The sequence below is a fragment of the Canis lupus genome, chromosome 15 (genome assembly GCF_011100685.1).
Source record: "Canis lupus familiaris isolate Mischka breed German Shepherd chromosome 15, alternate assembly UU_Cfam_GSD_1.0, whole genome shotgun sequence".
Taxonomy (NCBI): Eukaryota; Metazoa; Chordata; class Mammalia; order Carnivora; family Canidae; genus Canis; species Canis lupus.
In genome coordinates, this window is record NC_049236.1 from 61452962 (window position 1) to 61466623 (window position 13662).

General features: G+C 44.5%; 1 protein-coding gene and 1 long non-coding RNA gene across 2 annotated transcripts; one reads left to right on the top strand and one right to left on the bottom strand.

Moving 5' to 3' along the window:
* Positions 1 to 404: 404 nt before the first annotated feature.
* Positions 405 to 5751, bottom strand: LOC102152129. Its single transcript, XR_005370960.1, has 3 exons — positions 5632 to 5751; positions 5019 to 5238; positions 405 to 649 (listed from the first exon to the last, which is right to left on the bottom strand). It is a non-coding gene; the product is annotated as an uncharacterized LOC102152129 (long non-coding RNA).
* Positions 5752 to 6268: 517 nt separating this feature from the next.
* On the top strand, positions 6269 to 13154 carry TRIM60 (tripartite motif containing 60). The gene is given in 10 exon segments (XM_038559144.1): positions 6269 to 6551; positions 8444 to 8646; positions 9332 to 9368; positions 11075 to 11486; positions 11489 to 11729; positions 11731 to 12087; positions 12089 to 12228; positions 12231 to 12523; positions 12526 to 12737; positions 12739 to 13154. Coding segments are annotated over 7 exon segments (1377 nt in total). The 5' UTR covers positions 6269 to 6551; positions 8444 to 8646; positions 9332 to 9368; positions 11075 to 11437; the 3' UTR covers positions 12824 to 13154.
* Positions 13155 to 13662: the final 508 nt, after the last annotated feature.

Here is a 13662-nt window from a genome sequence, read left to right on the forward strand (position 1 = left end):
AGTGTTGAACACAGCCTAGTAGAAATGCTTCTGATACTTGTCTTTATTTCCAATTTTTTGTTCATTTTAATTGAGGCATTTAAGACTCTGCATCCTTGATACATACCCTACCACTGGAGATTTTTTACTTAATTCAGGATTAGGGGAATAAGGGCAAAGATTCTCTTAAAATTATAAAAATTCTGCTATCAGTGGCATGTATGCTGAAAGTGGCATACCAGAACAAATTCATGACAATGGACCCAAATTTATTCACTGATAGTTGGAGGGGGAGACCAGAGGAGTGTCAATATGTATACTTTAAACTTAACTTTCACTATGATTTGGTGTTTTGTTGTTTTTCTTTAAAAATTTCTATTAAAAGTTCTTTGTAAATTCCAACATATTCAGAATACAAAGGAAAATAGATTTTACATAGTTTAATCAAGATGGTTAAGGGGAACAGAAGTAATGGTGCTGCCCCAGTTTGGGGCCATGAGGTGAGTCAGTGAAGTGGAGCAGATGGCAAGTGGTAGACCAAATAAGAATTGTAATGTTGATCTTTCTCTCTTGGCTCACTTCCTTTCAAACTCTGAATTCAATCAGTGGTCTTTGGTTCCATTCTGGCACTATTTTTATTCCTTCACAGGGCCGGCCAGGACTAGAATATCTGGACAAAAAATTTAAGGGTGTGCTCAAAACCTCACTAAACGAGATAAATAATATTTTAACACCATTAAAAAAAATTAACACCAAAAAATGTATGATGAACAATAGCAAATTTTAAAATAAAGACAGGATCAATTGACCCATGTTAGAGCCTGAGGCAAAAAGAAAAAATTAGTAATTTTAATCCAGTAAGAAAAACGTTATTTTAGCATATTGCTGAGTTCCAGGCTTTGTTTCTTCCCTTTGTTCTCACTTCCATAAATGACCTCACCCCCTAAACTCTAGATCTGTATCCCATTTTCCATTCCTGGCTTCCACCCAGCCAGAATGTTCATGGAAAGAACACTGGATTCTAGCCCTGGCTTCTTTTTACATCTAAATTCTCATCCTACTATAAAATCATAATTGAATTCCAAGGAGTCTTGGTAAGTGGTAGTGAGGTTGATGATTTGAGGCTCTGGTCCCTGTCAACTGCTCGACAGAAAAGTCCTCACCCTCCTCTGGAAGTTATTTGATTGCACACTTAAGAATCCACAAGAACTACCTATGCTGTCTCCTTACTACATATTTAGGGAGTATTACAAAACTCAGGTTTTACAAGTTCTCATAGTACTTTATATCAACTGTTTTGTGTCATTTGCTATGTAGTTGGTGGTTATAGAATATTCTCAAAAGTTTTTAATTTGGTAATGGGTAAAGAATATTTTGCTATGTATCCATTTCTCAACTTTTCCATTCTTAATGTAACATTTCCTTGAAGCATGTGTTAATATGTTAGTTTCCATGCTATTATTTCTTCCAGTGACGTGTTAAAATTTTTGTTTCATAACTCAAATAGTTATGCTTAACTAAATATGAGCTGAGCCATATATATCATGGAAGGTTCAAACTGAGCCTTAAGTATCATGGAAGGTTCAAATATAAGTAAACCAAAACAAAAATATTTTATGATTCAGGGGATCCCTGGATGGCTCAGCGGTTAAGCATCTGCCTTCAGACCAGGGCGTGGCCCTGGAGTCCCAGGATCAAGTCCCACATCAGGCTTCCCTGCATGGAGCCTGCTTCTCCCTCTGCCTATGTCTCTGCCTCTCTCTCTCTCTCTCTCTGTGTGTGTCTCTCATGAATAAATAAAATCTTTAAAAAAATATTTATGATTCTTTAGCATTCAAGAACTTTTAATATTATCTTTGAAAAATAAAAAAAGTCCCAAACTTGTAATATGATGAAAAAAAAAGTGTTTTCTATTAAAATACTCTTCCCTCTAATGAGATTGTGGATGATTGCTCTTGTCCATATTGTGATTTTTGGAGTTCTGCTTTTAGAGTACCTGAGCCGCGTTTTAAAAATTATTTAGATTGGGGCGGGGGACCTGGATGGCTCAGTCAGTTAAGCATCTGACTCTTGATTTCGGCTCTGGTCACCATCTCAGGGTCATGAGATCAAGCTCCACCCTGGGCCTGAAGTCGGCTTAAGATGCCCTCTCTCCCTACCTCCACCCACCTCCCACCTAAAAATAAAATAATAAAATAAAATAAAATAATAAAATAGAGGGAAAAAAACTTATCAGGTTTACTGTTTAATTTAAAAAGTGCACTTGAGGGATGTCTAGGTGGCTCAGTTAAACATTCAACTCTTGATTTCAGCTCAAGTCATGAATAGGATTGTAGGATCAAGCGTCAGGCTCCCTGCTTAGAGGGTGGGGGGAGGGAAGTCTGCTGCTTGAGATTCTGTCACTCTTCCTCTGCCCCCCACCCCACCTCTCTCTCTCAAAATAAATAAATAAATCTTTTAAAAAATTTTAAATAAAAAGTGCACTTGTTAAAAGAAAGGGATGGGGGGCGGGGAGAAGAGGGTCAGCCTTTTGCAAAGTAATTTCCTTTGAGGTAGTGGCTATGGTGGCCATGGTTCAGTCATGGGACACGCAGCTCTTTGTCCGCACCCAGGAGTGGCATGCCCTGGAGGTGACTGGCCAGGAGATGGTGGCCCAGATCAAGGCTCAGGGAGCCTCGTTGGAGGTTATCATTCCAGAGGATCAAGTTCCTGGCAGGCCCGCCCTAAAGGCTGAGGCTATCCTAGGTCACTGTTGAGTGGAGGCTCTGACTATCCTGGAAGTAGCTGGCCGCACGGCTGGAGGTCAAATCCATGGTTCCCTGGCCTGTGCTGGGAAAGCAAGCAGACAGACTGCCACAGTGGCTGAGCAGGAGAAAAAGACAGCTGAGCCAAACCCCAGATGCCAAACTGGCACTTTGTCAATGTTGTACCCACCTCTGGCAAGAAGGGCCCCGACACCAACTCTTAAGTCTGCTGTAACCCAGGCTTTCTCCAAAAAAGCCACTTAGTTCAGTGGGGGGGGGGGGGGGGGGGGGCTTTACAAATGAGAGAAAATGGTGGGTTTTTTGTTTTGTTAGTTTTTCTCATACCTGCTGTTTCTAAATCTCATTTCTGCTCTTAGGGAAACAGAAATAGGCATTTTTGGATGAATTTATAGTGAGTGTGTGTGTGTGTGTGTGTGTGTGTTTTGATACTGTATTTGCCATGTCAGACACTAGTGCTTTAACTCATTAAAAAAAAACTCCTTTAGAGCTCCAAGAAGTCAGGTTGTACCACTTCATGAGCAGCTATGAAGGCGCTCACAGGAGTTGTGTCTTTCCACAGTAGCAGCTTTATTCGGTCAAAACAAGGTTAACATAATTATAAAGCAGGTTCAGGATCCCAGACTCGATGACATTTCACCATGTGATTAAGTTGTCGACTTAGGCTATGCACAGAGCAGAACACAAGTCCCACAACAAACGAGGTAACACAGAGGGTAGGAAGTTAACGAACCAAACGGGAAGTGAGTCTGGGTGCGCAGTTGAGGTAAGACCTGGGTCTGGTCCAGGTCAGCTCCCAGCACTCCGGGCCTACTATGTTTGAGCAGCGAAGGCTCTCTATTCTGTCGGGAGATCAGTCGGGCAGAGCCTGTGGCGGCAGCTGCCTTTTCTTAAGGGGTCAGACACAGAGGAGTCGATGTCTGAAGACTCTGACAGTTTGCTGCCAAAATCCTCCCTTTTTAAAGGGACTTAATTAGTCTTGGGCCCCTGCACAACTCCTTTGCTTCCACTTATCAGTTCTGGGGTGTCCTCAGCAGCTGCTGGTCTGAGAGATATCCGGTAGCTGCAGTGCCCCTACTTGACATGAGTGACTCCATCTTACACTCTACATACTGTCACCCCCCAACCCCATTTTTTTTTAGTAGATGAGAAACAGGTACAAAAAGATAATCTGCCAAGGGTTACACAAAGCAGTGCTTGCTTTTGAATTCTGGGAAGCCTGCTTGCAAAGCCAGAGCGTAACCACTCTCCTCTCTACATGCCGAAGCACACAAATACACGCATGTGCACCTGCACATACACACATATACATGGGTCATGCTACATATTAAGACTTTGCTGTGTGCCTGCGCCCTTGCAGACCTTTACGGTCATGCATGAAGGCAGGGAGAGGAAGAGCAGCTTGCTGAAACAAGATGGCGCAGCCAGAGACCGGGATTACAAGGCATCTCAGAGGGTAACAGGCATGGAAACTAATCCTCTGCTGAGAAACTAGGCCACTGATAACTAGGAAGAGTTTCAGTTCTTACACAGGACGACTGAGGCGGAGGCCAGATCGCTTCCGAGTAGGAAGTTAAATGATAATTCTTAAAAGCCCAGAGTTCAGAAGAATCCAATACATAACCATCAAGTCCTTAGTTAGCACACAGCAGGTAGGCTGGCCCCACCTGCCCCACCCGCCCCACCCGAGGAGACTACCACCACCAGACCACGTGCAGCCCGCCATTCAGGCTTCAGTGTCCTGTCAGCAGTGATCATGTCCTGATAGGACTGAACCGTGATAGGAAAGGACTCAAATTTTGTATCTCACAGTATCTCTTTATTTTGAAAGGTCTTATTTATTTGACAGAGAGAAAGCCTAAGCTGGGGGTGGGAGTGGGGAGGCAGAGGCCGACTCCTTGCCAAGCGGGGAGCTCAACGCGGGGCTCCATCCAGGAACCCTGTGATCACCACCTGAGCGGAGGGCAGAAACGTAACCACCGAACCACCCAGCCACCCAGGCACCCAACTCACAGCATTTAGGTTTTTTTTAAAGACTTATTTATTTATTTATTTATTCATGAGACACGGGGGGGGGGGCAGAGACACCGGCAGAGGGAGAAGCAGGCTCCCACACCCTGAGCCGAGGGCAGACGCCACCCATTGAGGCACCCAGGCGTCCCGAACTCACAGTATTTAAATCAAAACCACATACTCCCCCCACAACACAAGGACAAAGGCAAAGCAGGGAAGCAGTGGCCACCAGCAGTTCAAAAGCCTTGGGGATCCTAACAGTACCTGGGGAGGATCCTCTCGTCAGTCACACCTGCGTGTCCCTTCCCACCGCTCACCGCTCGCTGGATCGAAGTCGTAGCCAATCATCCTTCCAGAATTCAGGCTGCACCGGAGCACGTGACGGGCCTCCGACGGCGGCGAGGGCGCCCGGGGTCGGCCGCAGAGCAGGCCACGCCGCCTCCCGGGGTCAGGAGTTCAGGCCCCACGGGGCGGGCAGGGATTGCTTTAAAAAGAAAAAAAAGGGCGGGGGGGGGGGCTTACTGCCTTTTCTCCGCACCACGCAAACCACAGTGGTTCTATCAAAATGAAAATCCCCCATTTTGCCCGAAAGGCGTCGGGGCTGCTATCGTGGGCGAGCTCGTCGGTTCCCAAAAGCCGTTCTCCGACTTCCCGCTCGGGACCCCGAGGCGCCCCCGACGCCTCCCCTACCGAGCTCTTCCCTCCGGGGAGCGCCCCGGGTCAGCCGGGGTCGCGGTGGGCGGGCAGACGCGGCCTGTCACGGCCGAGGCGCCACGCGGTCCCTCAGGGCGGCCGCTCCGGCTCCTGCCGGCCTGCGCGGCGGAGACCAACCTGCCCCTCACCGGACCACACTGCTCCTAGGGACACACACACTCACGTGCAAACAGCCGCCAGCGGGAGCCACGGTCGACGGCGGCAACCGCGGGCCGCTGAAGGAAAGGCCCTCTGCCGCGCGCGCCCGGCCCCGCCCCCTCGGCCCCTCGGCCCCTCGGAATCACGGAGCATGCGCAGGCGCTGACCACGCACTTCCGGAAGGCCGGCCAATCAGCGCCAGGGCCACGGGCGCGCTTCCGGCAGGAGCCCGCCGACGCGGATGGCCTGGGCTCTGGGGACGCGCGTCGTCTGCGCCAGGTAGGCCGAGGGGCGGCGGAGGCGCGGGTGTGCTCAGCGGCTCCCGGGCGCCGCGCCTCGGGGTCGCCTCAGGCTGCGGGAGGGTCTTGTGGGAACTTGCGGGTTGCGGACCCGTGGACGCGGCATGGCCGGGCTGGGCCCGCGTTCGTTAGATGTTCCAGAAGATTCTGAGCCGAGCGAGAATCGGGGAAGCCGCCGGGGCGTCTGCAAAGAATGACTTGTCCGTGCGCGGTGGGAGGGAGGACATGGAGGGTGGGGAGGGCAGAGCAGGGGCGGTAGCCGCCCTCGGACAACCCGCCGCGCTCCATCGCCCGCACGCGCTGGCCGGTGGGGACGCCTCACGGCTCGCAGGCCTTGCAGTCGGCAGTTGCCGCCACCGCCGTGCAGACTCTTCCGGTTCCGGCCCCGGCGGGCCCAGGTCCAGTGCGAGGTGGTCGTGCTGACCCGCTGGGTGCTTGTCGAGCGCCCTTCGCCCGCGTGGCCACAGCAGCAACCCGGAGATCCGTCCCCCTCGAGAGCGGACCTGTGACGTAGGAGTCCACGGGGAGCCAGGCCCGGCGGCCGGCACGTGACCCGCGAGCGGAGGCCCCGAGCCCGGCAGCGTCCCCTGCGAACTTGGACGCGGAGCCAGAGACTGGGACTGTGGGCCCGGAGTCTTCCACCGAGGTGCGGCGGGACCGACACGCAGTCCAAGGCCTGAGAAGCTACTTCCTCAAGGGCAAGGTCTCCTGGAAGGTCTTAGGTGGAAGATAAAAGGGTCATTCCCAACATAGCAGTGGGAAGGACCACCTTAGGGCGGCCCGGGTGGCTCAGCGGGTGAGCGCCTGCCTCTGGCCCAGGGTGTGACCCCGGGGTCCCCGCTTGGAGCCTGCTTCTCCCTCTGCCTGTGTCTTGTGAATAAACAAAATCTTAAAAAAAAAAAAAAAAACCTCTTTACCTACAGTTAGGGGATCGACTGGAAGCACCGTCATGTTTCAGAGTAGAAAACTGGCTACAGTGGGGAGAGAAATGGGCAGTTTAAGGAGGGTGGTGTTAACTTGATTGTCAATGGCTTTATTCTGAAACATGGAGAAGACTGACCTGTGTGTATGCATTTGGGGAAAGAGGGGGCACAACGATAGCTGGAGGTCGTTCCTATTATGTTCCTTGCACCTCGCTGAGTCCTTTTTATGTACATACCTTTTTTTTTTTTTTTTTTTTCTTATGATAGTCACAGAGAGAGAGAGAGAGAGAGGCAGAGACACAGGCAGAGGGAGAAGCAGGCTCCATGCACCGGGAGCCCGACGTGGGATTCGATCCCAGGTCTCCAGGATCGTGCCCTGGGCCAAAGGCAGGCACCAAACCGCTGCGCCACCCAGGGATCCCATGTACATACCTTTTAAAAAGTTTTATTTTTCTGAAGATTTTATTTATTCATGAGAGACACAGAGGCAGAGACACAGGCAGAGGGAGAAGCAGGCTCCATGCAGGGAGCCCGATGCGGGACTCGATCCTGGGTCTCCAGAATCACGCCCTGGGCCGAAGGTGGCACTAAACTGCTGAGCCACCCAGGCTGCCAAAAAGTTTTATGTTTTTTTCTTGATTTCTGTTTTCCCATCATGCTTCACTGTTGAATGTCACATTGGGTAAGAGTCTGTAAAAAGCACCCATTTTGAACATATTAAGCAAGAATTAGAAGTCATGGAAACCTTAGTAGCTATAACACTTAGTTTGGGCAAGTAGGAAGAGTCACCTGGAAGAGCCTGTATGCTGTATTTTGTGTAGTTCTGTGTTATTGGCATTTACTACAAGTTGAGTATATTTTAACATTAAAGGTGTATTTTAAAATTCTGAAACTTCTCTCCTGCACTTCCAAAATTAGTGTAAGAAAATTTCCTACATCACGTTATTATAACGAGCCTGGTGGAAGTTAATGCCTTTACCAGTCATGAAAGACTTAGCAACTGTTCAAGACTAGCAACTTTCAGGTTTAATATCATTACTTTTTATATGTAGGTGTGTGTATACACACACAGCTCAGAGATACTGTGAGATCGGTTCCAGATCACTGCCATAAAGTAAGTCAAACAAATTTTGTTCCCCAGTATGTTTACTGGTATTATTAACTGTGCAATAGCCTTATGTCTTAAAAAAAAAAAATTCTCAGTGTACATACTTTAATTAAAAACAATCTGTTGCTAAAATGCTATCATTTGAGCTTTTAGTGAGTTGTAATCCTTTTGCTGGTGGAGGAACTTCTATGCTGATGGCTGCTGACTGATCAGGGTGGTGGTTGCTGAAGGCTGGGGTGGCTCTGGCAATTTCTTAAAATGAGACAGTGAAGATTGCCGCTTTCTTTTCATGAAGGATTACTCTGTTGGATGTGATGCTGTTTGATAGCATTTTAGCCATAGTAGAAATCCTTTCAAAATTGGGAGTCTGTTCTCAATCCTTGCCGCTGCTTTATCAACTGAGTTTATGGCATCTTCTAAATCCTTGTCATTCCAGCAGTCTTCACAGCATCTTAACCGGAAGTAGATTCCATCTCAAACCATTTTTTTCTTTTCGTCCATAAACAGCATCTGACTCTTCATCTCTTCAAGTTTGATCATGAGATTGCAACAATTCAGTCATATCTTCAGGCCCCACTTCTAACTCTGGGTCTTGCTGTTTCCCTCACATCTGTAGTTAATTCTTTCACTGAAGTCTTGAGCCCACAGTTTGCTAATAAACCCAATATCTGCAAAGTGGCAGTCCTGTGAAGCATGATCAAACAAACAAGGTATGCCTTAATTTTATTTTCTTTTAAATAATTACAGAATGAGATAGTATTATTTTTCACTTTGTGAAAAGAAAACTGAAGCTCAGAGAAATTAATTTGACCAAGGACATACTGCTAGTTAAGTGGCAGAGCTGATGAAGACCCAGTTCTATCAGGTATTGCTGCCTCTCAATTTGTGTTATGTTTTTTGCTGGTACAGTGCTACAATCAATAAATCCCAGTCTTTCCTCTTAAAAATGTTTGAAATATGTTATCAAATGTGAAGAACTGTGAATATAGCAAATATGAAAAATATGAGATGCTCTGAAATAGATGTAGAGGGAGCCATAGGGTGCTGTGGGAATATGAAGAAGGGACACTACAGCTTAGTGATTATCATGACAATTAATGCAATGTTGTTTGAGCATACTCATTGTTGAGTACATTATTGTAGACTCATTTTTTACAGCTCTAATTGAGGATAACAGCTCCTAATTTATAGGGTTGCTTGGAGAGGTTAATTGAATCAGCAACTACATTAAAGATCCTTAGCTTATAGAGAACATTTGTCTTGGTCTGAGTCTCCCAAAGGAGCAGAACTTAGTCTTAAGGAAAGACGGGAGGAGAAGGTAATCTAAGCAGTGAGGGGTTTGTGGGGGAAGGAAAACCTAACATCTCTGTTTTGTTGTTTTGTTTTTTTAAAAAGACCAAAGCCAGATGAAGATGAACTTAAAGATAATAAGGTATGAAGGGCTCTGATTGGTAAGCTAAGGGTGAAGCACTTTGTCCTGACTTTTGGTGAGTTATGGACAGGTTTAACTAAGAGGAAACATTTAATCGGTTTAAAAAGTCAAGGTTTGAGAGATAAGTTAAATTATATATCAAGCAGTAGGTTAAGTGTAGAGCTTAGGATAGTCCACCAGGACTCTACAACAGTAGAGGCAGAAGACACTACTCTAGATTGAAAGGTAGTTAAGGATGCTAATAACTAAATATAACATGTGGGCTGTAGTTGGATCCAGGTTAAAATAAATGTAAAATAGAAAGCTGGGGCACTGGCTGGCTCAGGCTGATGCAGCATGTGACTTAATCTTGAGGTTGTAGGCTCTAGCCCCACGTTGTGGGTAGAGATTACTTTTTAAAAAAATCTTTAATAAAAAATAGAAAGCTTATTGGCCAAGAACAGTGGACACGTTGGCTGCCATTTATGTGGTATCATAATTTTTAAAAAGAGGGGGTTATAATCCTCATTGTATAGGTCAAAGAAATGGGATTCAAAAAAGTTACATGGATTTTCCTCAAGTATACACTAAGTATCTAAACCAGGATTCAAACCTAAAGGACTTAATTGTAGTCCTTATATTGTGAAACACTGCCTTCTACAGCATGTTGCTATGTTAGCTTTTGCTTCTGCTGGCTCATGGCACTAAGTCAATCCTTGAGTTTGGGAATGACTTGGAAACGGAGGCTTTCTAGAATTATTGTTTTTCCTATTCTACTTGTAGGAAGAGTAAGTCTGTGTGGTAAAAGAACTTGCTAGGTCACCAAGACAAAGCCAATTTCAGATGTCAGAACCACACCCATATTTCTGTTCTGTCTTTGGATTATGAGGGAGAGGAGACAAAGAACAAAAGTTGAGAAAGTATCTTAATGTGGGAAGAAAGAGAATGCTAATGGTAAAATGACTCACAAGCTTGGAGGAATTTGATTTGCTTAAAATTGGGTGTGGTGCATATCTCAAAAAGAAGCTGGGAAATTTTCTCTGTAACGTTTTATTTTGAACATTTCAAACATATAGAAAAATTGAAAGGCTGTGCAACAACAAAGATAAGCCTTTTGCTTGGATGCACCAGTTTCATTAACCTTTTGTTTAACATCTTAAAATTATTGAACCTTCTGAAAGTAGCCATCAAGATGACCCCCCTACTCCCCAAAGTATATATTGTCTAAGAACAAGGATGTTTTACTTACCTATGATACACACCATTTAATACTGATAGACTATGATATGTGGTCCATACCAAAATTCTCCCATTTGTCCCAGAAATGTTCTTTTAGTTGCTTATCTCTTAAGATCCCTATTTCAGTCAGGAACCACCCATTATATTTGTTTGTAATATTTCTGAAACTTTTTTATGTTGTTTTTCGTGACATTTTGAAGAACACCTACCAATTATTATATAGAGTGCCCCACAATTTAAGTTAGACTACGTGTTTTCTCATGATTGGATTGAGATGGATAACTTTTTTGGAAGGCTATCTTATATAGGCTTTGTTGTTTTGGAATTGTGTGAGAGGAATGAATTTCTATAAACACTATGAATTCCTGTTTTTCCAAGAACAACTACACAAGGAGTTTAGCATTTATTGAAGAGTGTTGTGTGAATGTTTTAATACATTAGTGATTGTGGTATCATATTTTTAACTTACTGTCTTTTCTCACCCATAGGAAAGATTCCTAGTTTTGGACCTAAAAGTACTTTCTTGAATAGGAAAGTCATTAAGCCTGACTTTACATCATTGAGTGAGAAGAACAGCATCCCAGCTAAAACGTTCTAGCGTGCAACAGACTGCAGCCTGTGGAGTATTCTGGGCAGCAAGCTCTAGAGCTAAGGGCTGGAGGATAAACAGGTTTGTGAAGGCTATCGACAACACACCAATCCAGTGAAACGGAAAGCTGGTCGGGTTTCAAGGTCTGTGGGAAGATAGCCACTGCTTGCTGGGTGTTGTGTGCTAGAGAACCAGGCATTGCTAAAGGACATATATTACCTTACCCGTCACCTTTGTACCCGTCACCTTTGTCCACAGCCCAATGGAGTTCATAACAGCCCTGGCTGACCTCCATACGGGGGCTAGCTGTCCCATTGTCTAGACTACTTCAAAGAGCCAGTGACCACTAACTGTAGGCATAACTTCTGTCTCTCCTGCATCAGTATGTCCTGGAAAGATCTAAGTGATACTTTCCCCTGCCCCTTTTGCCGTCACAGCTCTCCAGAAAGGAAATTCACCAATAATCCCCAACTGGGCAATTTGATTTAAATTGCTAAGCTACTACAGATAAGAAGCAAGAGGAAGAGGAAGGAAGAGAAGCTTGTATGTGAAAAACAATCAAGTTTTGACCTTTTGCTGTCAGAAGGACCTAGAAGTTTTATGTCCACAGTGTAGTTTCTCCACTCATCACCGGAATCACTATATTTGGCCCATAGAGAAGGCTGCTCCCCATCATAGGAAAAGATTGCAGAACTGCATTGAACCATGGAAGGAGAGAATAGAACAAGTCGAAAAAGTGATAATCACGCAAAGCAGAAAATCATTGGAACTGAAGAAGGTACAATGTAGGAGAGAAGAAATAAAGTCTGAATTTGAGCGACTTTTGTTTCTCAAAAATGAGCGAGAGATTGTTCTTCGGCAATTACAAGATGGAGAAATGGATATTTTAGCCAAACTAAATGAAAACAACATTTTCAAATTATCTTTCTACATTAAAATATCTCTCAAAGGAAATAGAGGGCAAATATCTGAAGTCAGAGCTGGAATTACTGACAGATATTAAAAGTATCTACTGTAGATATGGAACCTTAAAGTCCCCTGAACCTTTTTTATTCCAATAAAGGAATATGGTTACCATCTTCCTCCACAATATTTTGGCCTAAAGAAAATTAAGAGTTTTCAGGTGGATCTAATTCTAGATTGTGAAACAGCACATCGTAAGCTCGTTATCTCAGAAGATAGAAAAACTGTGTGATATGGAACTAAAGCACATAACTTACCTCGTAACCCAAGGAGGTTTTATCTCTCCCCAGCTGTTCTGAGTTCTATAGGTTATAATTCTGGCAAGCAGTATTGGGAGGTAGAAGTGAAAGACAAGCCTGAATGGATCATGGGTGTCTGTAAAGACTCTCCAGAAGGAGAAAGAATCAGAATCAACCAGTTTTAGTGCAGGACAGATTATGGGGTGTTGGACGATGTAGTCTGAGTAATTATATTGCATTGGGTCCTAGAAAAATTAATCTTCTGCCAAAAGTAATACCTACAAAGACTGGTATTTTTTTAGACTGTGACTTGGGTGAGGTTTCCTTTACAATTTGAGTGATAAATCTCTATATTTTTAACTATTAAAGAAACAGTCTGGCCTTATTTCTATACTGGAACTGACTCAAAACATCTTAAAATCTGTGCAGTAACAGATTCTGAATGATGAACTATTGTAAAACTCTTTTAATTGTTCTTTTCTTTTCAGGTAGTGGACAAAACTAAGCCAGTGACTCTAGTCTCAACAATTCTGTTGAGTTTCTTGTTGGATTTTTGTTTCATTTTTTCAGTTTTAAACAACCAGAATGATTTTACCTCAGCAGCTTCTAAAATATTTGTTTAAAGGGTACCTGGCTGGTCCCATCAGTACTGCATGCAACTCTTGATCTCACATTGTGAGTTTGAGCCCCAGGTTGAGGGTACAGTTTACATTTTTAAAAATGTGGTTATAGGGCAGCCCCAGTGGCTCAGCAGTTTAGTGCCACCTTCAGCCCGGGTCATGATCCTGGAGTCCGGGATTGAGTCCCACGTCAGGTCCCTGCATGGAGCCTGTGTCCCTGCCTCTCTCTCCTTCTGGGTCTCTCATGAATGAATAAATAAATAATCTTTAAAAAAATATATGGTTATAATGCCTCCTTTACAGATATATTATGGGATCAATTGGAGAATGTCAATAAAAGTCCAATAATTTTTCTATGTTGTGTACATATTTTTTGCCTTAAAAAATATGTAAGCCTTTATTAGAGGCATATATGACCATTCCAGGACTATGTGCCCTATAAAGGTAGCCACTTTCCACTTTGTGGAATTTAATAGTTCTCTAATGTGTTTTCTTTTTATTTTGTGTGTGTGTCTGTTAGTCTTGACTTAGTACTATGAAAAATTGAGTAATAGTGCCACCATATACATATAGCATATACTTACCACATTATATACACACAATCATCTTCCCTCTGTTCCTATTTGGACACTACCCTGTAGCGCTCTTCAGATACCATTGTTCAC